Genomic DNA, 27,752 nt, shown 5'->3' on the forward strand with positions numbered 1-27,752 from the left:
ATGGAGGAGATGTACCAGAGTTGATGGGGGTCGGGGAGAAGTAGGGAGACGAGGGAGACATTTTCCTTCTGACTCTGGGAGGGTGGACCCATGTTGGTGGGGACTGACTTCACTTCTGAGTGTTCTTCCCTCTCTCGGGCTCCACCGTGGGTGACTGACTACAGAGTCCTGCCCTCACCGAATGAGGGGAGGGTGGCCCACATGTTCTCATTCTTCTTGGACAGTTAACATTGTGAAGATAGTATCGTGACCGTCTCTGAATTCTGACAGAGTCCCGCTGGGGAGAAATAGAAAGACCATGCTAACCGAGCAAAGTAACCGCGTCATCAGAGTGAATGGAGTTCCCTCTTGGAGACTGGCCATTGGAGTGACCATTTTTTTTCACCTTCAGTGTAGAAGTGCGTCTGAAATTCTCTCCCGGGGATCCCCAAGAAAACTGACTTTACTTGTCCCTCTCTACAGACCCTCGGGGAAGCCAGCGATGGCTTGAGTAACCTGCCCCGCCCCTTCGCCTACCTCCTGACCATCCACCTGAAGGAGGGCCGGAACTTGGTCATCCGCGATCGCTGCGGTAAGTCCCGGCTCCGCAACGCTGTTGGCAGCCTGCAGACCTCCCACCCTTGTAGCAACGTGGTTAGCCAGCCTTCTGTACCTCGGCGTGGTTTACGAGAGGCAGGACCTCAAATCTGAGCCTCTCCAGCAATCAGGGCATTTGTGGCAACTTATTTATTTATTTGTTGTATCTGTATTGTTGAAAGTATTACAGATGTCCCCCATTTTTCCCCCATTGGCCCCTCCTCCTCACTCCTGCCTTCCCCACACTATTGTCTGTGTGCATTGGTTATGCGTACAGGCATATAAGTTCTTTGGTTTTTCTTCTCATCCCCCCTCCCCCCTTCCCTTTGAGGTCCCTCAGTCTAACAACCAATTTGCACTTTTTCATCCCTTCACCTTGTTTTGCCCATCCCCCCAACCCCCTCCCATCTGGCAACCAACAAAAAGTTCTCTGTATCTGTGCATCTGTTTCTGTTCTGCTTGTTCATTTGGTTTGTAGATTCGATTGTTGATAGGTATTTATTGCCATGTTATTGTTCACAGCTTTGATCTGCTTCTTCAAGAAGACCCTTCAACATTTTATATAATACTGGTTTGGTGGTGATGAACTCCTTTCTCTTTTTCTTGTCTGGGAAATTCTTTAGGTGTCCGTCGATTCTGGATGATAGCTTCGCAGAGTAGAGTAACCTTGGTTGTAGGTCCTTGTACAGCAAATTATTTAAACATACCAAACCTTATCGTCCTTTACTATCAGTAAGTTAATGATAATTATAATGATAATCATCACCACATAAAGTTGTTTTAAATGAACTAAGGTTACTGTAATAACTTTACACCCAGCATACAACTGTGTTCCCTTGATCCAACTTTAATCATTCACGAGAAAGATTTGGAACATTCTTATTATAAAGTCATCCAACATACCCATAGATGGAAATGCCCTCTGGTCCCCCTCTTCCTGAAATCCCACCAAACTCTCCTCCCTCAGGATAGTGCATGATTTGTTTACCTTTTCCATGTGTTCTGTGAATTGACACACATGCTTTTAAAATTTAAAATGATGCTACAGTATCCTTATTATTCTGTATTATTATTATTGTTTTGCTTCACAATATGAATCCCGGATTGACCGTGCTTTGCCGTGTGCATACGTCTTTTTCACGTACTCGCAGTGTCCCGGGTGTGGTGTGTTCTGTAACTGGCCCCGTACTACTGATGACTGATTTCCCTACTTGCTCAGCAGTAGAAACGATGCTGTGGTGAGCATCCTGCATGTGGTTCTGTGCGCAGATAAGAACATGTCTTTGATAAAAATAGCATGTGTTTGAGAGCAGACGGTGCAGCCAGATGCCTGGGCTCAAACTTGCCTCCTCTATTGATTGCTGTGTGGTTCAAGCAATGTCCCTCAACCTCTCTGTGCCTTAGGTTTCTCATCTGTAAAACAAGGACAGTAACGTGGATCTGCCCTATTGGCCATTGGGCGGATGAAAGGTAATTGCTTACATTAAACGAATAAAAGCAATGCTTGGCTTCTAGCACTTAATAAAAGTTAGGTGTTGTTAGCAGCTAGACAGAATCCAGGGGATATGTTTATGGTTTGGTGTTTTTTTTAAATATGCTTTTATTGATTTTTTAGAGAGAGATAGAAACATTGATATAAGAGAGAAACATCGATCAGCTGCCTCTTTGGAGCATGACTCCCCACTGGGGATTGAGCCCATAGCCCAGGCATGTGCCCTGACCTGAATCCAACCAAGACCTCTCAGTCCATGGGACGATGCTCAATCTACTGAGCCACACTGGCCGGACCAGAGGATGCATATTTTTAATTTTAAGAGATAGTGGCAAATTTCTCCCCCAAATGTACAATACTCCCTCTCCTAGAGTGTGCATGTGTTCCCCACTTTGATAACATTGGTTATTTACTTGTATCCCTCTTGTTAGTTTTTGCCAGTCTCCTGGGTCCGGTGTCGATTCCCCGTGTTTAATCTGTACTTCAGGAATCAGGATGATGATAAACACGGTCGTTTGTGTTTCTTCTTCTGTGAATTTCTCTCTGTATTTTTTTGCCCAGTTTTCAATTGAGATTTTTTTCAACCCCTTTGCAATGCTTGCTATTCTTTACAATTTTCAGCAACAACATTCATTTGTTATACATTGCAAGTATTTTTTTTCCCTTCCCAGTCTGTTGTTTATCCCTCATTTCTATGCCCTTTCTTGTCCTTCAAAGATGTTATTTTACACTCTAGGCAAATATATCTGTTTGTCCTTTGTGGCTTTTTTTTTTTCCCCCTATTGATTTTATTTAGTAGGTGGGGCCTGTTATTCTAAAGGATTTAGAGTCTCTCTGTGGGTTTGACCAGTTTGCCCTGTTGCCTCCTCTCTGCTCTGTGGTGAGGGCCCCGAGGGACGAAGGGAGGGCTCATGGGCCATCTCCTCTGTCTTCTGTGTCTCTTCGCTTTCCTTTCTCATTCTTCCCATGGTGCTTTCCTTTCGGGAGGAATTCCTCAGCCTGTCCTTCCACTTAATCCTTTTCTTATCAGTTATCTTTGTGCTAATCCCTTTCCATTACCTTTTCTGTTGGTTGATCCTCACTGGAGGGTGCTTTCCCAGTGATTGTTAGATAGAGTGCTAGGGAGTGAGGGAGAGAGAGAAACATCCATGTGAGAGGGACACAGTGATTGGTTGCCTCCTGCACAACCCTCACTGGGGATCGAACCTGCAGCCCAGTCATGTATCCTTGACAAGGAATCAAACCCGTGACTCTTTGGTTGAGGGCCGATGCTCTAACCACTGGGAAAACTGGTCAGGGCTCAATTGCCATTTTGTTTTCATTTTTATAGCAGCCTATTTCTGTCCCATGAGATGATTCTCTCCCTTTCTCCCTCTCTCTCTCTCTCTCTTTCTCTCTCTCTCTCTCATATTTTGAGAGTGTTAAGTACACAGTAAGTCCTCACTTAACCTGGTCCTAGTTTCTGCAACTTGGAGTGAAACCACCTACAATGAAACCCGTTTTCCCACAGGCCCATTGATAGGAACACGGGTTAAGTTCCTACCGCCTGTCCTCAACATTCTAACGGGACAGTGTTGACCAAAACAGTGTTGAACGAAACAGAGTCATCTGAGGACCTGTGCTTCCTTCTGCGGATAACAGTTTGTTGTGTTTGTTGCCGATGTTTGTGTGTCTCCTCTCTGCCATCTGGGTGTGCTGATTTTGTGTGCGGTGTCCCGTCTTCACCAACAGTGGGCAGGGTTGGAATAACCAGCTGGACTGGCTGAGCCAGTGTAGGTCAGGCTGCTGCTTCCCACTCCTCCTGGGTATCACCTGCTCCTGGTTATCACCCTCCGGCTTGTTGCCCCACACTCCCTGTTCTGCTTGCAGCCAAGCGCCTTTGCTGGTCATGCTTGGCACCAAGGCCAGAGGACAGTGCTGGCCCGTCCACCGCCCTGTGTGTGTTACGCCAACCAGTCACCCGGAGAGTTGCTCAGGTCGCCTTCTGCTTTGTTGGTTTTTTAGAGAGAGAGGAAGGGAGAGAGAGATAGAAACATCGATGAGCTGCCTCCTGCACGCCCCCTACTGGAGATTGAGTCTGCAACCCGTCATGTGCCCTGACCATGTATTGAACCAGGACCTCTCAGTCCGTGGCATGACGCTCCATCCACTGAGCCACACCGGCTGGGCAAATATGTCCACTTTTTTTAAAAAAAAACAATCTCTCTCACTCTCTTTCTCACTCTGTGTATTTTCTTAGGATTTCTAAATAGTGGGATAAATGTCGTTTTCTTCCTGTAGGTAATGGTGTTTTCTGTCAAAATCATAATTCTCACGATCAGTCGTGTGGCTTCCTGTGTTTTCTCTTTGTGCACAATCTTAAATGCACGCACTTTGATAGATGCCTCTCTTACGTTGTGACGTGTGATTTGGGGCAGATTGCATTTCTAAAATGACATCTAAGGGATGTGACCACAGACCAGCACCCAGTGCCCTCCCGCAAACACCCGGAGCCTGGCTCTGCCGAGTACGTTGGTGCTGCTGTCAGTGATGATGCTTATTGAGCTTGTTTTGTGACAACTTGTCTGGAGGTAGAAGTGGGCTCCTTGGAGAGCGCATTTTGCTTTACTAGGGGGGAGGATGCTCTGCGCCTTTGAAAAGCGTGTCCTGTTTTAAATGTTTGGACTTCCTCCAGTAGCATGTAACTTTGGGGAGGTGCACGGCCCTGGGTCTCTGTGAGACCCAACACCCCCTTTTCAGTTTTTGCTTATTTTCTGCTTCTTTCTCACTTCCTGATGTGAATTTTCTGGCTACACCATCCTCAATGTATCGGACTGATACTTGTATAGCAGATACCTAGTAGTTGGTCCGGCAACTTAGCAGATGATGGAGACGGCACTGGCTACATTAGAAAATGACAGAGCCCAGCCGGTGTGGCTCAGTGGGTTGAGCATCCTCCCATGCACCAAAAGGCCGCTGGTTCGATTCCTGGTCAGGGCACATGCCCGGATTATGGGCTCAAAACCCAGTGCGGGGCATGCAGGAGGCAGCCAATCGATGATTCTCACGTCAATGTTTCTCTCTCTTTTAAAAAAACCCCAATAAAAACATATTTAAAAAAAATAAAGAAAATGACCGAAACAATGGGGTGTATGTGCATTGCTTCACAGCTCACTGTTTTAGGGCCAAAGGGGAGACCATAGTCTGTGCCCTACTCCCAACCATTGTCATCTCTATCAGAGTTAAAACATATGACAATTTGGCTTTATCTTGTGTAAACCGGACATAATCCAAGTGCAAACAGGAGCTGAGGTCATAAACGGTGCTGTTCCAACACCTGTTTCTTTTATAGCCAGTAGTAATATTTTTCCTGTCAGTTTTCTTTTATTCATTGGAAAGATGGTTCATTATCTATTAAGAAAATATCCCCCTCCCAGCTCGTTCTGTGTCTATACTTTGAGGTGTGAGGCAGGGTTTTTCATGCCTGATTCTCACAAGCATTGTTAGTGATCAGGGTAAGTGTGAGTGCACACTCCTGACCTAGGCGGGGACCGACGTTATTTATCAATAAGCAGTATTTTCCGTGGAATCCAACCCGCCTCTGAATTTTATCTGACACTGTCCTCTGGACCAACAGTTCTAAAAACAACCTGGAGGGGTTTTGAAAAATGCACATTGCCCACACCCAGAGTTTTTGAGTCCGTAGGTCTCGGGTGGGGCCTGGGAATTTACATTTCTAAGGATTTTCCCAGGTGATGCTGATAGCACTTGGGTTGCGTCTCACAATGAGCCTTGCCCGCATGCTATGAACGGTCGGGGAGTTGCCTTGAGTTCAGCTTTGTGAGCGATCTCCAGGGGAAAATCCGAGCCCTCCCTGCCTCTTCTCTCTGTCTCCGTTACTGCCAAGTGGCTGTCTGTGGGTCTCTGTCTCCTTCGTCCTGTATCTTATTGTCCTTCGCTCTGTTCTTCTCTCCCCCCTTTCTAACTTCTTCCTTTCACTCCTATTTCCCAGTTCCTTCCCACTTTTTCCCAGGAGTCTCTACAAGATGCATTGTTTTTAACCAAGAGAGACCAACACATGCCTGTTTTAAGTTCTTGACCTTAAGTTGCTGTCTAGCGACTCTTGGGGATTTTCCATTTTGACATTGATGAAGCAGATGGAATCTGATATGACCAATCGACGTGAAGTCCAACTGCGTCATAATAGGGCTGACCACAGCCAGGAGTGGGAGGGACAGTCTTACAGCTGGCACCGCTTCGTAATATGGGCAGACCTCTTGTTCTGGGACAAATGCTCGACTCCCCTTAAATCCTAGAGCACTAACTCCTGGAAAACAAGTGCCTAGCATTAGACCCCCATGCTTTACATTATTAGGGCAGGGAGCAGTGTTCTGCTGTGGACCAGTGGAAGACTGTGTTGCTGGCTCCCTCTGGTGGCCATTGTCCAGTATTGCAAGAGGGAAAGAAAAGTTCTTTGAAGTCCAAGGTAACATGACTAGGGCCATAAACACCTGGGCTGTAGGCAGGAAGGTTGAGGGTTGATGTGACTCTGTGGTGATGGAAATTCCGGACCGATTCTGCTAGCAGGCTGTTCTCCCTCTACATCCCCAGCACAGGTAGATCGTTGACCTTTGTTTGCAGAACACATTATAGGAAGAGAATGCATTTACAGGAAAAAAGTCAGTTCCCTATTTGGAAAGAATCGTTTAGACAAAAGATTTAAAAATCCCTAGAGTAACACGTCTGTCATCTAATAAGTGTTTAGTAAATTACCGAACTGCTACAGAAATGCTCAAATGTCAGTTTCCTTTGATTTCAGACCTGTTTTCCTTTTGCTATTTAACAGATTAATTTTTATGATTGTAATTTTCTTATGATTACACAAAGAAAAAGTACTCTAGTATTAGGCCTAGAGAAAAACATAGTTTCTTCCTTGCAGCAGTTGATGAAAGAATGTCCAAATCTATAGAAAGGTTTTATAAGAGTTTGTTTGAGCCAAAATTTGAAGACGTGCCAGGAAGCAAAATCTCCATGGATTGAACAGAATGCTCCAGAGAGCGGCGGTTTTGCAGTTTCTCTTATGCATTTAGAATCAAAGGAGAATATGTAGGAACATGCATGCAATCCATTGGAAGGGTCAGGAGGCAGGAGAAAGCCAAGTGCGGAAATCTCCAAGGTGGACAAAAGACAGAACTGAGAAACACATACTTCTTTTACATTGATGGAAGCGGGATCATTAATAATTACCACGTTCAGCACATAGAGATGGTATTCTGGAGACAAGATACCAATGAGGGGTTCTGTGGTCTCGTGTTCTGGTGCCAACGGTTGTGCCTCCCAGGGGTCTAGAAAAGAAAATTATTCTGACATTTTATTTATTTATTTATTTATTTATCCTCACCCGAGGATATTTTTCCACTTTTTGTACAGATAGAATGGGAGGGAGAGAGAGTGAGAAACATCGACATGAAGGGACACATCGAGTGGCTGCCACCCGCACGACCAACCAGGGCCGGGGACAAACTGCAACCGAGGTACGTGCCCTTAGCGGGAACCGAACCCGGGTCTCTCCGGACCGCAGGCCGACGCTCTAACCGCTGAGCCAAACTGGCCAGGGCTATTCTGACATTTTAAAGGTATGTTATTCTAGATGCATAAGAGCAACGGACAGGGCTCGCTTAAGGGAAAGATTGACCTTCGCTAAGGAAGCAATAGGCCCGGGATGTGACTACCCACCGTGGCCTTCAGTGAGGAATTTGCGATCAAACCATCCTGTGTTTCCTGTTCAGGCCTGCAGGTGGCCCCACTGAGCTTGTCAGACTTTGTCATTACACAGCCCCTCTCTCGGTCACACAGCCTCAACTGAGGGACAGATGGGGTGTTTCTAGAAGTCTGTGCTATTATGGGGGAGCAACCATAGCTGCTCATCAGGGGTGTTGTGAGTGGGGTAGACGAGGGATTTACCCCCTAGCCTTCAGGGGAGCTCTGTTGAGCTCGGGCAGCCCCTCAGCAGTCTCTTCCATACACGCTGCTGTGCCCAGCAAGAATGATCACTTTCTTTGGTGCCATGTCGTGCAGTGTTGGGGAGCACTGGACGGCAGTGTTGGGGAGCACTGGACGACGGGTAAGGGCCACGGGCTCTGGACACAGTCCACCCAGGTCTGGATATCAGCTCAGGTACCACCTAGCAGTGACTGCAAGGATTAACCTAGTGTGTGTGTTTATGGTGACTTGTAGGGATGTGTGTGGGGTAGGGGGGTAACATAGTAATATACAATTATTTTGTCTATAAATTAAATTTTTTTTTTTCCTTTATTGACCCTAGAGAGATAGAAACATCGATGAGAGAGAACATAGACTGGCCGCCTCCTGCATGCCCCCCACTGGGGATCAAGCCCACAACCTGGGCATGTGCCCTGACCGGGAATAGAACCGACGACCTCTTGGTGCATGGGTCAACGCTCAACCACTGGGCTACACTGGCCGGGCTTGTTTATAAATTTTTTGTTGCAAAAATCTTTTTAAATCTTACAGTCCTGTTCTAGAGAGCTCCCTCCTTTGTTTTTGTACCTAGAAAGGCCTTTTTCTGTCTTGAGAGAGAGCCACATTAACCTACATTTATTCTCTTTTCTGTCTGCTTTTCACTGATCTCTTTGATCTGCCCAAGTTTATTTTGATTTCTGGCCCAGAGTAGGAACTTAGTTTTACTTTTTTGCCAAGTGGCTATTTAATTAACTGGGACTAAACTTTCCTCTCCCTAATGATTTGATTGCCACTTTTTAATCGCATATTAAAATGCAGTACATATTAGGGTCTGCTTGGATTTCTCTGATTCCTCCGGATGCGTTGTTTTGTTCATCTGCCAGCATCACTGCACAGTTGAACGGTATTGAAAGGTCACCCACTACTTGCTCATTTGCAAAAACCTGAGGATGGCTTCACCTTGCAGTATCCTCTCTGAACACCAGATGGCGCGAGATCACTGGCTGCTATGAGAGCCCCCAGAACACAGCTGGCTGGTGTTGCAGAGAGATGGTTGTTCCAGGGCAAACCTGAAGCTTTCGGGGATGCGAATCTTCCTCCTGAACGCAGGTCGTGGTCGGTTTTCCTCCCCCCGTTGAGTTTTGGTAGTCTGCGTGGGTCCCACAGTAAGCAGGGAAGCTGGGTTGTGATACCTGCCTCTCGATTCCCTTCGATACCCATCACCATTGATCAGCCGTGTCTGTCCCAATAGCTTTTCGTGTGTCCCCACATCTGAGCTCTTCCCTCTGGAGATGTTGTGGTCGGGCTTTGCTTTGGGTCTGTGCGTCCTCGTAGGTTGATTCGAAGGTCCTGGAGGTCTCTCGCTTTATAGAGTCAGTTATTTCTTCCTTTCGAGGGATTTACCCCAACTCCCATGAAGGGCCCTGGAGCAAAACGGTCCTGTTTTTGTGTGTCTGCTGCAAGAAACACATTGCTTTCCCCCCAACCCAGGATGATTGACTGGACTTGAATCGAGCACGTCTTATATTTGGGTGAATGAGACTTTTATTGGTGGTTCATTTCTGTACCAATATAATGGCATGTGCGTTCCAAGTAGTCCTTTCTACTCTGTTTCATTGTGTGTGGTGTTGATATGGTGTGTTCTGCTTCAGGGTGTGTGCATGGCTTACCCACAGGGTGAAATACACAAAGGGGGAATCCATCCATGGATTTCCACGTGTCCCATGATCTACAAGTGGCTTAATTTTGACTTTAGGTACAGCACTGGGCTGTGAGTTCTATCACGCCATCATACCCTAAACGTTCACAACATGCCGGATTTGAGGCCGGGTACTACATCTATTCATAATCTGGCTACTCTTGTGTTCCTTTTCCCCCTTAACCCTTTCCAGTTCATTTATATCGCTGCGTTTTCTCCCTTTTTTTTATCCATGTCGTCATGCCTTCTAACTTTCCCTGGTCCTCCCATTTTTGTTGTTGCAGGATGTCTCTAAGTCGAATTTCACACCCCAGTGTACTGCTGATTGCCTGGTCAAGAATAGGGTGCAGCCCGGGCAGGTTTGACTCAGCGGTTAGAGTGTGGGCCCAAGGACCAATGAGTCGCGGGTTCAATTCCGGTCAAGGGCACGTACCTCGGTTGTGGTTTGTCCCTGGCCCTGGTTGGGTTGTGCGGGAGGCAACCAGTCGATGTGGCTCTATCACATCGACGTTTCTCTCTCTCTCTCTCCCTATCTGATGATAAATAGAAAAATATTCTTGGGTGAGGAATAAAAAAAAAAAGAACAGCCCTGGCCGGTTTGGCTCAGCGGTTAGAGCGTCGGCCTGCGGTACAGAGAGACCCGGGTTCGGTTCCCGCTAAGGGCACGTACCTCGGTTGCAGTTTGTCCCCGGCCCTGGTTGGTCGTGCGGGTGGCAACCACTCGATGTGTCCCTTCACATCGATGTTTCTATCTCTCTCTCTTCCTCTCTCTCCCTCCCGCTCTGTCTGAACAAAAAATGCAAAAATGTCCTCGAGTGAGGATTAAAAAAAAAAGAACAGGATGCAAGCATCTTCTCTCTCTTTTTCAACTTTTATTTGTTGCTTTTGGAGAGAGAGAGAGAGAAACATCAATTTGCTGTTCCACTTATTCATGCATTCATTGGTTGATTCTTGTCTGTGCCCTGACTGGGATCTAACCCACAACTTGGCGTATGCGGATGATGCTCTAACCACCTGAGCTACCCGGCCAGGGCCAGGCATCTCTTAATGACCACTTTCCCCCAAGCCAGTTTGCTCAATAATCGTTTCACCAAATGGCCTAATTAGGAAATTTACTGAATTCATCCACATATTGACAATGTTTTTCTTTCTGCTGTTTTTACGTTTATAGCTCTTTTTATTTAGAAAGTTATTAAACACAGCTTTGAAGGTCTCTGGGTGATATTCATTCGTTGGTTATGAAGACAAAACAAAAACAGCATTTTAAGTAATATTTCACTTGTTTCAGGCCAAAAAAGCAAAAGCAACCAACCAACCAAACAACAAAGACAGGAGAGAGTGGAGTGTCACAGCCTGGCTGCAGAGCCCAGAAATGAATGACTGAGGAGAGCATATTAGAGGGGAGACAGGTGGGGAGGGGACTGAGGACAGGGGAAGGTGTTGAAGTCTGAGGTGGGGGTGCTGAATGGGAAGGGCCTGGCGTAGGGGCAGAATCTGAAGGTCCCAGGAGAACCCTACTCCCCACTCCTCCCTTATGTCCCCTTATTTACTTTACACAAACTTTGTAAGTAACTTAGCAGGTTTTGGTAAAACTTTACGTATAGCCAAAATAAGTTTTGTTAAGTTTGGTGATTTCAGATCACTGATCCCATTGTAAGTAGGCCAAGAATTTTCCAGGGCATCTTTTAGAAGTTGGAGTTTGGTAAATTGCTTGAAACTGGGAGCTCACAGGGTCCACCCATGGGCAGGCCTTGTTCTAGGTGCCTTTGGGGTTCTACACATGGTGGGGTCCCTAAGAGGAGGGCTCTCAGTCATTCTGCGGAGGAAAGTTCTGGAATGGCTCAACCAGAATGTGCTCGGTGGCAAAATGGGGAGCGAAGCCCATAGACAGTTGTAAAGAAATACTTTTCTATAGTTGGGAATCAAAAAGAGCTCCCAGAAGTGGTCACCACCGTCTCCCTCCCCCAGGGAGAAGCGGGGGCTGGGCAAATCCCCTACCTTTCATGGTAGTGGATGAAACCTGGCGTGGAATTCTGCTGGACTGGAATTACTGTCTTCTTCAGTCATGTCGATGTTGCTCTAGAAAGAAAAACATTGAAGAAAAGTTTCTTCTCTGTCATGTGACTGAGGAAACATTCCTTCTCCATCGTGGTTTCCAAGGAGGTCAGCCAGAATGCCCCAGCACTGGGCCACTACTGGAGCTGCAGCCCTATACTTTCACCGCTAGAGGGCAGCAGCAACTGTTGTTCTGGAAATCAGGTCTGACTGATGCTGGCAGATAAAAACAGCTCAGGTTTAGCTCGTTTTCTGGCAAAAATAAATGATTGTGCATACAGGGTGTCGCCCCAAAAATGTGCACAGGGTGTCTGTAGATTCTGCTGCATTTGGAAAATGAATGTATTATAATAAACACTGGCTTTGTGATTATTCGAAGTGTATGTGTACACTTTTGGGGGGGGCACCCTATATATTGAGAAGATTCTAAATCTATGCGTATAAGGCAGAGGAGAGGGAACAAGTCAAATCTACGCCTTTCGTGTGTTTGCAAGTACTATTTATGCGGGTTGGGCTCCTCTCTATGTAGGTCAGTTTCCCTAAGCACTTGGTAAATAATTGCTGACTTGACTCTGAACCCTTCCTGTCAGGCTCTCCTGACAAGAGTTATCAGATATGACAAAATGTGAACTTGGTATAAAAATATGGAGGTGAATTCCTTTCATGAACCAACAGCTGCTCCGAGAAATTTAATTAGAACACTTTTCTAGCCTAAGACGACCTTTCTTTGGGAGAGATTGTATGGTTCTAGTTTGGAACTTGGCAAAGAGCTTTGCTGATAGCAGCAACCAAGTAGGTTTTTCCTGTAAATACTGCTTTTGCATTCAATGTAGTGGAGTTTTAGTTCAAATTAGGAATGCTATTTTTTTTTTAATCCTCACCCGAGGACATTTTTCCATTTTTTGTTCAGATAGAGCAGGAGGGAGAGAGAGGAAGAGAGAGAGAGAGAGAAACATCGATGTGAAGGGACACATCGAGTGGCTGCCACCCGCACGACCAACCAGGGCCGGGGACAAACTGCAACCGAGGTACGTGCCCTTAGCGGGAACCGAACCTGGGTCTCTCAGTACCACAGGCCGACGCTCCAACCACTGTGCCAAACCAGCCAGGGCAGGAATGCTATTTTTTTAAGTATATTGTACAGTAAGTTTTCATATACATGGATAAATATACACATAGATGAGCATTAAACTGATATATAGAAATACATTCATGGGCATGTAATGAGTCAGTGTTATTAATGGAAGAAAGTAGGTAAACATACTTGAAGGCTGATTTCTTTTTGTTCAAAGTATGTGTGTGTGTGTGTCTAGTTTAAGTACGTATCAACATATCGAATTTATAGATGGTGCTAATTTCTTTTTCTTTTTTAGTGTATCTTGACTTTCTACTTTTTCTAACATTGCTACAAGTCGTTATGGTAGAAAAAGCAAAGAGAAGGTGTTTGTGATCAGAGCGTCGTCACAGAATTATTTTATTTGCATATTAGAATAGTTCTCGAGCTGCCGAGGTGATGCTGTTGGTTTATTTACCACTTATTGTGCTGCTCCTGGCCGTGCTTCCCATAACACTGTCCGTGTGGTAACGTAAACTGTCGAGAGGAGAGCAGAATCGTCAAAAATAATATGGTTCCTGATGACTCTCCTGATGATAGATTTGAGTTGTCATGTATCCTTCTCACTGAGCTCCCTGTTACTGTCATCAGATTTAACCTGCAAAGTGCTATGGAATCCTCGATGAATAACCAGAGCATCGGAGCAGGGAGGCAGCGAGCAGTTCTGAATGCTTAGTGATTTTTAGTTTTTACTCATACCTTGCCTTCCAGGACAGTGCAGGTCGTTTCATGGAAATGTTCCCCAGACACGTGGGATCCTTGTAAGACGTGCGTAAAGAGTCTTCTCTTCAATTTATGAAGAGAGAAAGTGATATAAGTCTCACACCTCTAGAGATGGCACAAGAAAGGACATTGGAGAGACAGATTGTCAGCACCTGTTATCTTGGCCAGCCAAAATAAAATGACGATATTTAATTAGTACTACATATATTGTTAGACACTCCCCTTTTAATTTACTGGAACAGTAATGCTAAAAATACTAGCACGTGCCATGGGGCTTGCTCAGTCCATGGCTGGAACCTGCTGTCATTGACGTGTATTGGTTCATTCTGTTTTTAAATCCTCACCCGGGGATATTTTTCCATTTATCTTCAGATAGAGTGGGAGGAAGAGAGAGAGAGAGAAACATCGACGTGAGAGAGACACGTTGATTGGTTGCCTCCCGCACAAGCCCAACCAGGGCCCGGGACCGAACTGCAACCGAGGTATGTGCCCTTGACTGGAATCGAACCCTCAACTCTTTGGTCCTCAGATTGATGCTCTAACCATGGAGCCAAACCAACCAAGGTGGTTCATTTCATTTTTAACATAATCCTTTGAGGTTGGTATTTTTCATCTACTAAGTGAAGACAGGAGGCATAAGGACATTAAGGAGACAGAGTCACTAAAAGGAAGATCTGGGGTTTGAATCATGCGCATCCTAATTCAAAGTTTATTCATTCACACATCACCTTTTTATAATACGTCTACCATGCTTAACAGGTCTTTCTGGAGATACTTTTATATTCCAGTGCTGTGAATTGGAGAAGTATAAAATTCTGTTTGTAGATGCTCCATCAAATGTTTTCTGTGTTAAAATAATTTCATGAAAGACAGAGTAGAAACTCTTCCAGCTTTTGTTATCCTCATTGTCTGTCTTTAATGCCGTTCTTGGCAGAATTTAATATTTTGCTGTACAGTGTGAAGGTCTAAGTGAGAAAATGGGAACTAGCTTTTCCCAGTGGATTGGGCGGTACCGCCCTTTCAGACCACGGAGCATCTCTCGAGGTGAACATTCGGTGGGTCATGCTTGTGAAACTGGATGTTCTCTCTCAGGTCTGGGGCGGTTTTATTCTAAGTCCTCAATGCCCTGGTGCTGTGTTATCTCAGCTCCCAGGTTTTCCTGTTCTAACATGTTTCTTCTTCCTTCTAAATTATAAGCTGCTGCCAGATTTATCTTTCTCAGGCTTGGCTCTGATCATTTTACTCTCCTGCTCATAAGCAAACCTGAATTTCCTCCCCTCCTCACACTAAAATAATTCCAGATGGACCAAAGGCTTAAGCGTAAAAAAAAAAAAAACACAACAAAAAACTCCAAAATCAGTGGAAGAAAACATAGCTGAACTAATTTAAAATTTTGTCGTGAGAAAATTTCTTCGGAGCAGAATGGGAAACTACAAAGCCATAAATTTGACTAAAATTTGGTAAACTTGACCAAATCAAAATGAAAATTACTTATTGCAAGAAACATGAGTTTAAACAAATTGTAAGATTTATAGCCGATGGCTGATTTCTATAATTAAGGGCCCATTTAAACCCATAAGCAGATGATAAACCATGAACCCAAAGAGAAAGAGGCATAGAATATGAGCAAGAATTTCCTTGACAAACAAATAGAAATGCGGGTCTTTACTCAAATGTTAAAAACAGAAAACAAATGGAGATACAATTTTTCATCTGTCATTGGTTTCCTAAGAAATGGTTTAGAACAGCTAATGTTGGTGGGTTATAGAGAAACAAATACAAAAACATTCTCTTGGTGGGAGTATACATTTGACAGATTTGGGGAAGAGACTTGACCCTGTCTATCGGAACCAGAAAAGGCATTTATTGATTTGCCCAGCAGTTACAATGTTGAAGTTTTATTTTAAATGTAATCACTGATGAACCCCAAAAGAGTCATACAAGGATGCTTACTGTGGTATTGTTTGTAGTAGTAAAAAAAAAAAAAAAAAAAAAATGGAAGTGATGAAAATATCCATTACTTGGTGACTAGTGACATAAATTAAGACACACTAACACAATGATAACTTATGCATTTGTTTCATAAAAACCCAAAACTGGTGAGTCCGTATTGCTGACATGAGCGGAACTGGAAGAAACTTAAGTGGTAGAAATAAAAAACAAAGTTCAGTACCTATAATACGAACGCATTCAAGTCAAAAACTTGTGTGTGTGTGTGTGTGTGTGTGTGTATTTTTTTCTGTAAAACATCCAAGAAACTGGTATGTTGTAGGAATGGGGGTGAGGAAAGGTTAAGACTTGACTTTCTATTTCATGCCTTTCAGAGTTGTGTGCATGTCTTACATTTGTTAAAATATTAAAAAAGAAAGACGACAGAGAAAAACAAAACCGCCCTCTCGCGACCTCTTCCAGAACAAAACTAAACTGCTTGTGTGGTTATTTTTGAATACTTTGGACACAGACTCAGATCTGCCTTTTAAACTCCATTTCTTATTTTACTTCCCCCCTTAATTTTCTAGATCCTTTGAAATGCCTGCCTGGCACTATACAAATCTTGTCATTTTGGTCCCCATCCCCTTCCGCGCAGATGACCTCAGTCTTTCTCTGCATGTTTGGCTTCCCCCCTATTTCAACCCCCATCTCTTCCAGCCCCCACAGACCCAGCTGGGCAGATCTCCCTGAACCCAAGATCAGTTATCTTTTGACACTTACCTCTGGGGTTCTATTTACAGTCTGCCTGCTGCCCGCCAGGTGCAGAAGAGCAGAATCTGGGGTTCATTTTCCCTTGCACCCCCTTACAGTGCTGGGTACCGAGCCGTGCGCTGTCCCCCGTACAAATCTGTGACACAGGAGCAATGTTGGCAGGCCTGACAGCTACGCAGTCCGGGGAGACTAGACAGTCCCCATTGTCACTGAGCAGCAATGAGGACTGTCACACATGTCGGGAGTATAAATTGGGGCGACTCTGTTGGAGAACTGAGGAACGGCGGTTAGCCCGTCTGAGCAGACACAGAGCCGTCGTGTGGTTGAGATGGAGCAGGAAAGTCGGGCCAGGGGTGTGGACGGCCTGGCTATTCTAAATTTGAGGTTGCGTTACTCCATGGGGTCCACATGGCGGCTCGAAGGCAGCCCCAGCCTGGGGGCATCGGTCACCGGCCTCCTAGCCTGCCAAAGTACCATCCCACCTCTTCATTCCGAGCAGCTCATTGTTCACGGATCCCACTCAGAACTGCAGCGAAAGAGGTTCTAGTCCACCCATTCAGGTGTCATCTCATCATTTGTATAATCTGGGAGCTGCATTCCTGGGCGGCTGACCCCTTTTCAGAACCTGCCTAGTTGAGATGTCACATCCCTGACAGTGAGTCACTTAGTCTCCGACAGAAAAATCACGCCGCGCCCCCCCCTTTCTCAAACTTTCCCTCACAATTAACGCCGCACTAACGCGACACCCTCCTTCCTTGTTTGGCTTTGTAAACCCTGCTCCCTTTTTCTATTAATTCCAGACATTAATATTTTCTTTCACGCAATTGCTGCCATTCACCCGTGAAACAGTTTGAACATTATGTAGCTGTCAAGATGCCTGGGGATTACCCAGTATGCTTTGCCTGTGGGAAAGTGACACCGCGGAGGCCTGGTTCTGAGATGTTTATTTTGAGCGTAGGCTGACAAGCATGAAGCCCTGATCCCAGAGTGGCAATTTCATTTAATTAAAGGCCTCTTTTTATTATAGTTTTTCCTCCACTTTTTTTTTTATATATATATATATATCAGAATGATTGTTAAAGTCTGACTTGCAGGGGGTGGGGACCAGAGTCCTCACTCACTAGTGAGTATTCCACGGAATGGCTGTGAATGTGCTCATTTTTACAATCCCACTCAGCACTGCCACTTAACTTGGCGTGTGTGCGTGTGTGCGTGTGTGCATGTGTATGTGTGTGTGTTTAAACTGTAGACGGCTGGGCTTCTGCCCTCCGTGTTGCCAACCTTAAAGTGTGAGACTTGACTATGTATACGTGTATCTTTGCAGTCTATTGCTTTTGTTTTTGTTTTTTTTTGAAGTTAGTAGCCTTGTAAAACTGGAAGACAAACTCGGCAAAATTATACCTCTGCTCCTCTAAGACTGAAACAATGCACAGAATGTGTTGCTGTGCAGGGGCCCTCAGTGAAAGTAGCTGGGAAATGTACCACCTTAAATTCAGCAATTTTTCGTTCCGCAGCTAAATGGAAACACGAGGAGCTGAAAAGGAAAAGATTCGAGTAATGCATGAGGGGTATTAACAGTTGGGCCGATGTTAGTGACGGAACAGCCTCATTCATTTTTTATCTAATATTCTCAGACTGTTTTGGCTTGACGTTAATATCAGGGATTGAATTCAGTCCACGTATGGGGGCCTGTGTTGGGCAGTGTCCAAGGCACCTGGGATACATCCGTGGTCTTTTGGAAATTATTCATCGCCCTGTGTTTCACAATTAATTATGCTATTATAACTCCCCAAATTCAAATTTTTTTCCTTTGTAGCAATATCAGCTGGCGTCTCGTCTGTGCCCCCTTTATTTATAATTCACTAGGTATCCGTGCACGTGTGTCCCCTGAGTCCCACGTATGATGGCACACTTGCATGCATGTAACACACATGCACAACACGTAATCCATGTATTATGTTTGTAGGCGTTTTCCCCCCTCTCAACCGATCTGAAAAGTGTGGAGGAGGGTCCGTCATCGGCCCTTTTTTCTGCTTCGGACTTAGTGGCTGGAAGGACCTTATTCATTTCTTTTGGCGTCCGTTTCAAAGCTCCGCGGGAGGAGCCGCCAGGTCAGGGGTGTCTCCCCGAGGCCAGCTGAGGGCCTGGCTGATGTGGTGTTCAGCTGGCCAGGGTGAAACACTGTTTTCTGCTTTGTTGCAGGTGCTCGGCAGCAAAGAATAGCAACTTTGTCCATTTAATCTCTACGCCCCCAATCCAGTCTCAGTCCCGTTGCCCCATCTTTTGAGCCAATGGCTCCAGAGATTGATTTATTTATTATGATTATATTCTAAAGTACAGGGTTCTGTGGAGTCAGCCATCTGGCCAAGTGTTTGAAAATACATTCTTTCCCTTTGCACTGACTCACTGCCATTCTTAAGATGGGTGGGCTTCTCCCCAGGACTCCTGACATTGTGGGCCGGTGCCAGTGGGTTTTATTTCTGGAATTTTTGTGGGTAGCGTAGTGATGACATCCCCACAAGGAAACAAAACAGAAAAAGTTCAAGGAGCCTATTTATATTCTACCACGGAAGGCAGAGAAGAATCAGTCATTTACCCCAAATTGTTTCATGCGTCTCTCCTCTCTACCTCTGGGGCCTTCGATCTCCGCCCAGGGACAGATTTGTTCTGGGTGCGCACGGTGAAATGCTTTGAGCCTGAGGAGTGTGGAAAGAATCTTTACTTAATGGGGAGATCCCAGGCTTTTATGTGCATTTGAAATCCTGTCTGGCTGTCTTTCTCTTTTCAAGGCACAAGTGACCCCTACGTGAAATTCAAGCTGAACGGGAAGACGCTGTACAAGAGTAAAGTCATATATAAGAACTTGAACCCCGTTTGGGATGAGATAGTTGTGTTGCCAATACAAAGCCTTGATCAAAAGCTACGTGTGAAGGTAAATCACAAATGGCGTTCAGATCTCTGTCCTCGAAAACATCTATTTGTCAGCAGCCCTTCCCCTCTGCAAAGCGGACCTCCCCAAATGAATTCTTCCATTGTTCTTAAGCACTGAGTTAAAAGGATCAGTATGGGAAGGATACTTTAGATGCTTTGTCGACACTGTATATTTCTTTCAGATCAATGAGATACACTCTACAGAAAATCAGAGTGGAAACAATATCGCCATTGATTGTATTTAAACTTACTGAATGTAGAAGATTTATTACTGCTAGTTCAGTAGCGACGAGTACTACAGCCTTTCTCATTAGGAATAACTTTATACTTAATAGCGCTTTAAGCTACTGGTTGTAAGCATTAATTGCTCTAACATCTGGGTTAAAACTGCATGAGTTGAGTGCAGAATGAGATTGCTGTAGAATATTTAGCAAATTTCTATTTAATTGACAGACCTGCTCACCATGGAAAATACTAAATTTTAATGAGAGACCATTTAAACTGCTGAGAGTAGTCCATTGTGCATAACGTCTGAATGCATATGACGACTTTCTCCAAAGTGTTTTCTGCTGCTGCTTTGGCTGGGGTGGGTAGAATAGGCAAGTTAGAATAATGTTGTTTTCTCCATCGGCCTGGCTAAATTCCTCTTGAATTGTCCTGTGCAAATTACTTTCTGATCTGGAAGACTGCATGTAAAGTTCTCAGCCTATTACATTTATGAATCATTTGATAGACTGGGTTTCTCACGTTCATGTGTGTTACTGGCCCTCTCTTCAGGTATACGATCGAGATTTAACTACATCTGATTTCATGGGCTCCGCATTTGTCTCTCTCAGTGATCTTGAACTTGACAGGTACTGTACTTTTACCTTCTCACAGTGTTAATGAAATTTAGAGGGAACGCAAGACAGTGTTAAGTGGCATTTGTTTAGCTCAAATGACAAAAAAATTGGAGGAAATAAAAGAGTGCTTAAAATGTAATATTTTAATGATGTTTGCTTTTTTAGCTCCCAAAAGTACCTGTCAGATATTAAATTCTCTATAATGTGTTCAAAACCGTGTGTTGAGTTTTGCACTCTCATTTCTTAATCAGGTTTCTTTTAACCTACCTAACTAAACATTAAAACAAGTGTTTACATTTTATTGGGGGGAATCGGTGAGAAGAAGCAGTTAACCAACTGTTGAATTAGGCAATGCCAAACAATTTCTCTACTCTGAAAATGGTTGGTTTATTTTCTGAATTTGGGGTTCTTTAAACTTGAGCACCCTTATTAACAGGTATGAGACTTTTACCATAGGCTTCTGATGCATTATAAGATCACCCAGTACTGCCAATAAGTGCTAACGTTATTTGTTGGTCTTTGGCTTGTAGAACAACTGAACATATTTTAAAATTGGAAGATCCTAACAGTTTAGAAGATGACATGGGAGTGATCGTGTTAAACTTGAACCTCATAGTAAAACAAGGGGATTTCAAGAGACATGTAAGTATCACCATTTTGTTCTTTGGGAAATCCTTCCTTGCAACTGTCCTTTGGTTACTGGGCTATCAGATGACTGCTCTTTGTGTAATTGTTTTGAGAGTGAAACAAGTCATTTTATAGAGACTTAAAGAATCGGTCTGTGGTTATGTATGTCCTCTCTTTTGGATCTCTGGAAAGAAAATCAATGAAGAATTCTCTCTATTTTGGGTAGGAATATGGATGAGTATTGCTATGATTAAAATGTTGCTTGTGGTCTGCTTTTAGCAGATCATCTGAAATATACTTTGAGTAAGTGTTAAAGTGTGTGTGTGTGTATATATATATTTAAATTTTCTTAAACACTACATGACTTGGGCATTGTTCAGTTACAAAAAAGCAGTCTCTAGGATTTGATTATTGCATTGTACATTAAGGCGGTCAAGTATATATTTGAAGCATTTTAGTTTCTTGTTTTTTGTTTTTGTTTTTGTTTTTAGCTACCAGATTTTTTATTGAGAGTACTTTTGGGAAGATACAGATTTTAATGTTTTCTGGTCCATTCTATAGAAATTTCTACTTAATACACAACCCAGTGAAGACTCCTATACCACCAGCGAGGCACTGGGTGTTGTGATGATATGACTGAGGCGCTGTCATTATGAATGCCGATAATACATTAAAATGAGAATGGAAAGCATCTTTGATTTTCATTTATTTGCACGGTATTTTTAAAGCCACTGAAACACCTTCTCGAAAAGGACTAAGATGTGGTAGCATTTAGCATGTTTAGAATCTGGCATGAAAATCTGAAGCCTGTTTATAAATTAGGCCTCCAACAATGCTTCTTGAATTGAATCACTGGGGTCGATGAAGAGAATATTCTTCATTTTGACATCATTTTTTGCTTGTAGTTATAATTTATTTTCATGATGAAAATTATGACTGATTTACTAGGAAACTCAGAAAATGGATCCAAGAAGTAGGAGAAGTGCACAGTGACTCTTCAAATGTCAGAAGGTCAACGACATAGTTGCCGTTTTTAATTCGGAATCTTATGAGTATTTACTTGACAATAACCAAAAAAAATATCCCTTCGTCAATTTTTTAAAAAAGTATCAGTGCAAAAACTTGAGGCCTCAATGAAGCAGATAACTTTATGTTGAAATGTCTTAAATTGCTGCTGAAAAGGTACTCATTTTTCTATCTATCATGACAAAGAAGGGATTTTCTGTGGCCTCTCTTAGTCTTGACATCATTGCCACTGGAGTCAAGGTCAACGTGACAGTAGGTGACCAGTTACTTGAGCTGGATGCCAGATTAAAATAACCTGCAATGTAAGTAAGTATCGCTTACCACCATGGTTGAGCAATTGCTAGCTGAGAGGTTCTAATCATTTCTTACATACTTAAGTGGGGTTTGTAAAGTTGGATAATATCCCCATGAAAATACTTGCATGTCTAAGCTGCGTATTTATTGCCTTTGTGAATTTCTCTCTAATACACGGATTATGTTTAGCAGTAATACTGACATTTAAAATCTATTTAAACAGTGCCATAATTGAGAGTTTTAAAGCAATGCTACCTTAGTTAAAATTTTATTTCCAACTGCAGAGGAATTAATCCTAGATGACGCTTGAGTTTGTTTTTCGGAAGCATCTCAAGGAGTATCTTTGCAGAACCCTGAAAGTGGTCACACTTACCATCTTTTCTGGTTTGTCTCTTCTCCTCCTGTGTTTGAGAGTTTTCCAGACTGAATATGTGCTTTTGCCACATACTTTTTTTTTTTTTTTTTTTTTTTGGTTCTTTGCCTGTGTGGCAGAGGTCTAGTGTGCAATGTATTTATTATATATTTTTTTTATGTGGCTATTATAATGAGGAAAATCCTGCCTGCTCTCCTTTGTTCCAATTGGTAGTTTTATTTTTCTGTTGCTATACTTGATCAAAATCTACCCCAGCGAGGACTAATGTATCCTGAGCTGTGCATAGTCATAGCTCACAGTCTCACAGGGCTAGTTGGGGCCTTTTGGATACCAGGGAATGTCTGTGTGTGTTTTAATTTTTGTTTTTGTTTTACTTAGTTTAAGTTAAGTCTTCTTATATTGGGTTTTTAAATGGGGATAACTAACACTGTAGACTAGGGAGACAGTTGTGCACTGATAGGGAATAATTTGTTTATACATTTCCATTCTAATTGAAAGTCTGATGGAGAGACTTCAGATTACGTTCTCAGTGTTGTACCCATTTTCTTACCATAATCACTGAGGCGGTCACTGTTGCTTTAGAACCAAGCCGATGAGAATCTTACCATGTGCAAAACGGCTGTGAATTGACCCTCACGTGTGAACTTGTGTGTAGGTAGGCAAGGTGCAAGGAGAAGGGAGACAGTCGCCGGGAGGCTGCTCAATCTGGTGTCTGTTTCTTTTCCTTGGCAAACAGAGGGCTGTAGTTAGAATGACGGCCTCTGTCTTCAGATGCCTGGGTGGGAATCCAGCTCCGACAGTTTCCAGTTCTGAGAAGTCCTGCGCTCAGGTCAAATTCACATTAACAACTCCTCTCAGCTACAGTTTCCTCAGGAGACAAATGGGGATAAAAAAGGGGTTATTTATTTCACAGAATTGTGAAGATTGAGATGAGCAAATACAGAGGTTGGCTACCTGTAGAGGCAGCTTTCATAGCGTAGTAAGCAGACAATAATAGCCGTTTTCTGTTAATAACCAATATCTATTTTATGTATCTTTTATGATTGTCAAAATAATTAAAAATCGAAATAATTATATGTCAAAAGGCCCTAAGTAGCTTTGTGTCCCTTTAAGATGATCATTGATTTTGGTGTTTGTTTTGGGTTGAAATACTTGTCAATATGCTCGTGGGAAAATACACAAAGAACTGATTTTAGCACCCAGGTCGTAGTATCTACAACCCCGTGTCACGTGCTGAGTGTTGAGCCCCGAGTTCCCCCAGGGGAAGAGTTTTCGATAAAGAATATTTTCAAGTCATTTCGGCATCCACGTTTCTGGTTGCCGGTCACTGCAGTGTCATGTGGATTTCCCCCAAAGACTGTTTCTTTTCTGGTTTCTAATTTATCAGGAAGATGTATCAGCAGAGTGATGAGGCCGTTTGCCTGAAGGATTTTTTTTTTTTTTCTTAAGCATAATAGTCAACGTGAGCTGCTCTATTACATTCATACTTGAGTGGTAATCTCCCAAATTTCTCCGAATTTGAACGTCCAGTTAGCTGGGTAACCAGCCCGAGTAGAATGTCACAATTTTAATTGTGGGCGAAGCTCATCAGCCTTAGTGTGAAAGGGGCCACACACGTGCCGTGGGGAAACCACTCGCTGCTCAGAACATTTCTCCTTCCCTTCCTTAGAACTTGCGCAAGAAGGACTTCATTTTTAAAGGTTTTATTTTGAACACTGAGATGTAATCAGTGGAGGTAAAAGGAATTGTTTTTCTAGTGTCGAGAACCACGGAAACCTAAACATGAACTAACATTGTCTGTGCATTTCTTAAACATTTTTTAATAATACTATCTGAGTATTTCAAGTAGGAGAACTCGACCATTCCCCGTTGCTTTTAGAGACCAAGAGCTAATGTTTTAGGCAATTCAGAAACATGGATGGACTGCAGGGGCAGAGCGGTATTTATAGACCCTGTACTTTCATTGTTGAAAGCACTGTGAGCAAATAGTGTAACGCCCACAGAAATGTGACTTTTCTGTTTTCTCTGTAACCTCAGAGGAAGGTTGGGTGTTTGTCATTGGAATGTAGTCTGCACCATCTAACGAATATAATAATATTTTTTATCTTGTTAATGATTCTATTTCTCTCTTTCATTTTGCCATTTTCCACCCTTCCATGGACACGATCCTCAGCGCTGGTCAAATCGGAAGCGCTTAAGTGCCAGCAAGGTAAATATCACTGGTTTTTAAATTTTTTCAGTTACATTATTTGGTTAAAAGTTCATCTTCATTACAAATACAAATGTCTGTGTGATTAATGCAAGTGACCCTTTACAGGGAGCAGTGTTCTTTCCTCTTACTACTGTGGTGAAGGAGGACACAACCTCCCTTTTAAAATTTCATTTGTGCCTGGCCGGTGTGGCTCAGTGGATGGAGCACCGTCCCCTGGACTGAGAGGTCCTGGTTCAATTCCTGGTCAGGGCACATGCCTGGGTTGCGGGCTTGATCTCCAGTAGGGGGCGTGCAGGAGGCAGCCGATCAATGTTTCTCTCTCACGTTGATGTTTCTCTCTCTTCCATCCACTCTCTCTCAAAAAAAAAAAAAAAAAATCAATAAAAACATATTTATAAAAAATAAGATAAAATTTTATTTAATAAGGGCATAGCCAGATGTTTGAACTTACTTGCTTTAGTGGTGATGTTTTATATGTACCGGCCATGTTAGAACGTTGCACTTCTTAAAGCTTAGAGTATTTAGAGTGTAGTACAGTTAGATTTAGTCTTTTAGGAGGTTATTTACCATTAGATAGAAATTAGCTTTGGTGTTATAGGAACAATGAAAAGATTCATTGAAAGGATTTCATGGTATTTTTTTTTTTTTTAATCCTCACCCGAGGATATTTTTCCATTTTTTGTACAGATAGAGTGGGAGGGAGAGAGAGGAAGGGAGAGAGAGAGAGAAACATCGACGTGAAGGGACACATCGAGTGGCTGCCACCCGCACGACCAACCAGGGCCGGGGACAAACTGCAACCGAAGTACGTGCCCTTAGCGGGAACTGAACCCGGGTCTCTCCGGACCGCAGGCCGATGCTCTAACCGCTGAGCCAAACTGGCCAGGGCTTTCATGGTATTTTTTATAAACACTTTGCATATCTTCTGAAGAAAAAACATTTATTGCTTCTTTTTTTTGGTGAGTTTTTTTAGATATTTCTTCATAAAGTATTGGTGATTTTTACAGTTAGTATCTGCTTAAGCAATTATGTATACTGCTGTCCAATTTGTAAAAAGTGTAGGTGTACCAAGGTAGAAATGCATTAGGAATTCTCAGGTTATTAAAATAGCACGTTGCAACTTCAGCGACTAAATGGCTAAATGAGTGTAAAAATGAACCAACAAAACATTAAAAAAAAATTATAACTTAATTCAGCAGCTCGGCTGCCTTGTTAAGGAGAATGAGTGACACGGTGGGGGCTGTGGTGTATGTGTGGGGGGTTGGGGGGTCAGCTGGCTCCTCTGTCCATTGATTTACACACACACACACCAGCTCTGACTTCTGACCTCACTGCGCTTCTCTGTAAAGTAAGGAGAAGGAAACAAAGACTTTGTGAATCTGTAAAAGTGTGTGTGTATGAAAGAGGAGAGGGAAAGATTTCTAACCTAACTAGCCCCCAATCATTGAGGAAGACCGGCAAAGTTTGCCTTTTCAAATTCAAAGGGATCAAACTTCTGGCTCTTCCTGAAATGCACATGCTTTGCATTTTGAACACTTCCCAAACAACTCTGATAAGGCGCTTTGTTACCTACCAGGGCACTTGGTTTCCAGGACTCTGGTTCTTTTTAGAAATTAAGAGACAATAAATAATGTGAGGCTGTCTTAAAAATCCCTCTGACTTTTGTCTTATTCCTTTATAGTCACTAGAGGGTAGAAGAACATAATTTCTCGCCGCAGAAGGGAGCCCGGCTCTCAATCTCCCACATTAGGAGTTTCTGTAACCATCCAAAGCAGTAAAGTTTCCCAGCATGCTTTGGTGAAACCTGACAAAGCAGTATTTTCTCGTTTATTGATTCTGCTGCCGCACTGACACAGTGGGCCTGGACATCAATAACCATCTTTAGTTAGGGAGCTCTGGCCTGTGGAAGAACATAAAGGCTAGAAAGAAAAATTGTGAGCTTGGGGAATATTGTAGTCTGGGGAGGACAGGAGAGGTTATGGAAGAATGGCCCAAGGACTGAAGAGGGAGAGAAAGAATGTTGACGGCCTGGATAAAGATATCAAAAATATGGAAGGAACAGAGGGTCCCGGAGAGCAGTATTTATATCTATACTACAGACTTGTGTCTTCCCACTGTGCTGTTGTCTTTTTTTTTTTCTCTCCCTACCATGGTAGTTTCTAGAAATTTGACTTCAGGGCACTGGGCTCAGGGCTGTAATCAATGCCCAAATCTTGTACCTGTGTTTAATAAAACCTCAGATGAACAGAGCTCATTGAAAGCTATTTCCGACCTTCTATGAGAAATGCAATTTCTACATCGGTGAAGAATTAGGCTGACTCTTTGCTATTTGGAGAGGCAAAGAGAGCAGATTCTAATTTTCTTCATGCACACGAGCCACTTGGAAAATCTACAGAGCTGTGATTAGCCTGAAAGAGTTGTCACAGTACCCTGATCCACCTATCTTGGTGTGTTTCAACTCCAGGGGTGGGCAAAAGTAGGTTTACAGTTGTGAGTATGCAAAACCCAGAGTTTATTCTTGCATTATTATTTATGACTTATTCCATTATTTGTTTGTATTACAACTGTACACCTATTCTTGCCCACCCCTGCATACGCTTATTATTTTTTTTAGGATTTCCATATTATGTTTAAAAATTAAGCAGCAAGAGTTTGACATAAAGACAATTATTGCTTAGCTCTGAGTATCTAAAAATGCACTAATTCTAAGTATTGTTGGTGACTTTTTCACCCACATTGTATTCTCATAATAACTTTATTTAGGTCCTTTAATCCGTAAGTTTATATTATCCAAAGGCAGCCTTTTCAGAGTGTTTCTGAAGTGTTTCCTTACTGCACTGACCTTGACTTATGTCAACTGAATATAGTGTATTAAATGTACATGGCCTTCAAATGGACATTTAGGGTTCATCCAAAGCCTTTGTTTATCTTGCAAGGAGTATTTTAAAATGAGACTTGAGAAATTGATTTCACAGGACCTGAACCAGATAATTAATTCTTTTTGGACATTTCCAGTATAAAATCTTTGCTGTGAATAGGTCTGTTTCGAAACCTTACTCCTCTCTTTGTAACATATGTAACAGTTATAGAGACAAAAGAGGGATGGTGGCTGCTTCTTTTACAT

At 43.2% G+C, this 27,752-nt stretch overlaps 1 protein-coding gene across 2 annotated transcripts in view; it reads left to right on the forward strand.

Annotated features, from left to right (window-relative positions):
• The window catches only part of MCTP2 (multiple C2 and transmembrane domain containing 2), a 160,775-nt gene that overhangs the window by 35,230 nt on the left and 97,793 nt on the right, over positions 1-27,752 (forward strand). For both annotated transcript variants that reach the window (XM_036277870.1, XM_036277872.1), the window contains 5 exons: positions 463-571; positions 19,113-19,255; positions 20,032-20,108; positions 20,627-20,738; positions 24,590-24,625. In XM_036277870.1, coding sequence (XP_036133763.1) covers positions 463-571; positions 19,113-19,255; positions 20,032-20,108; positions 20,627-20,738; positions 24,590-24,625 — 477 coding nt within the window. The remainder of the gene's footprint in view (positions 1-462; positions 572-19,112; positions 19,256-20,031; positions 20,109-20,626; positions 20,739-24,589; positions 24,626-27,752) is intronic.

Source organism: Molossus molossus, unplaced genomic scaffold (assembly GCF_014108415.1).
Source record: "Molossus molossus isolate mMolMol1 unplaced genomic scaffold, mMolMol1.p scaffold_m16_p_24, whole genome shotgun sequence".
NCBI classification, from domain to species: Eukaryota; Metazoa; Chordata; class Mammalia; order Chiroptera; family Molossidae; genus Molossus; species Molossus molossus.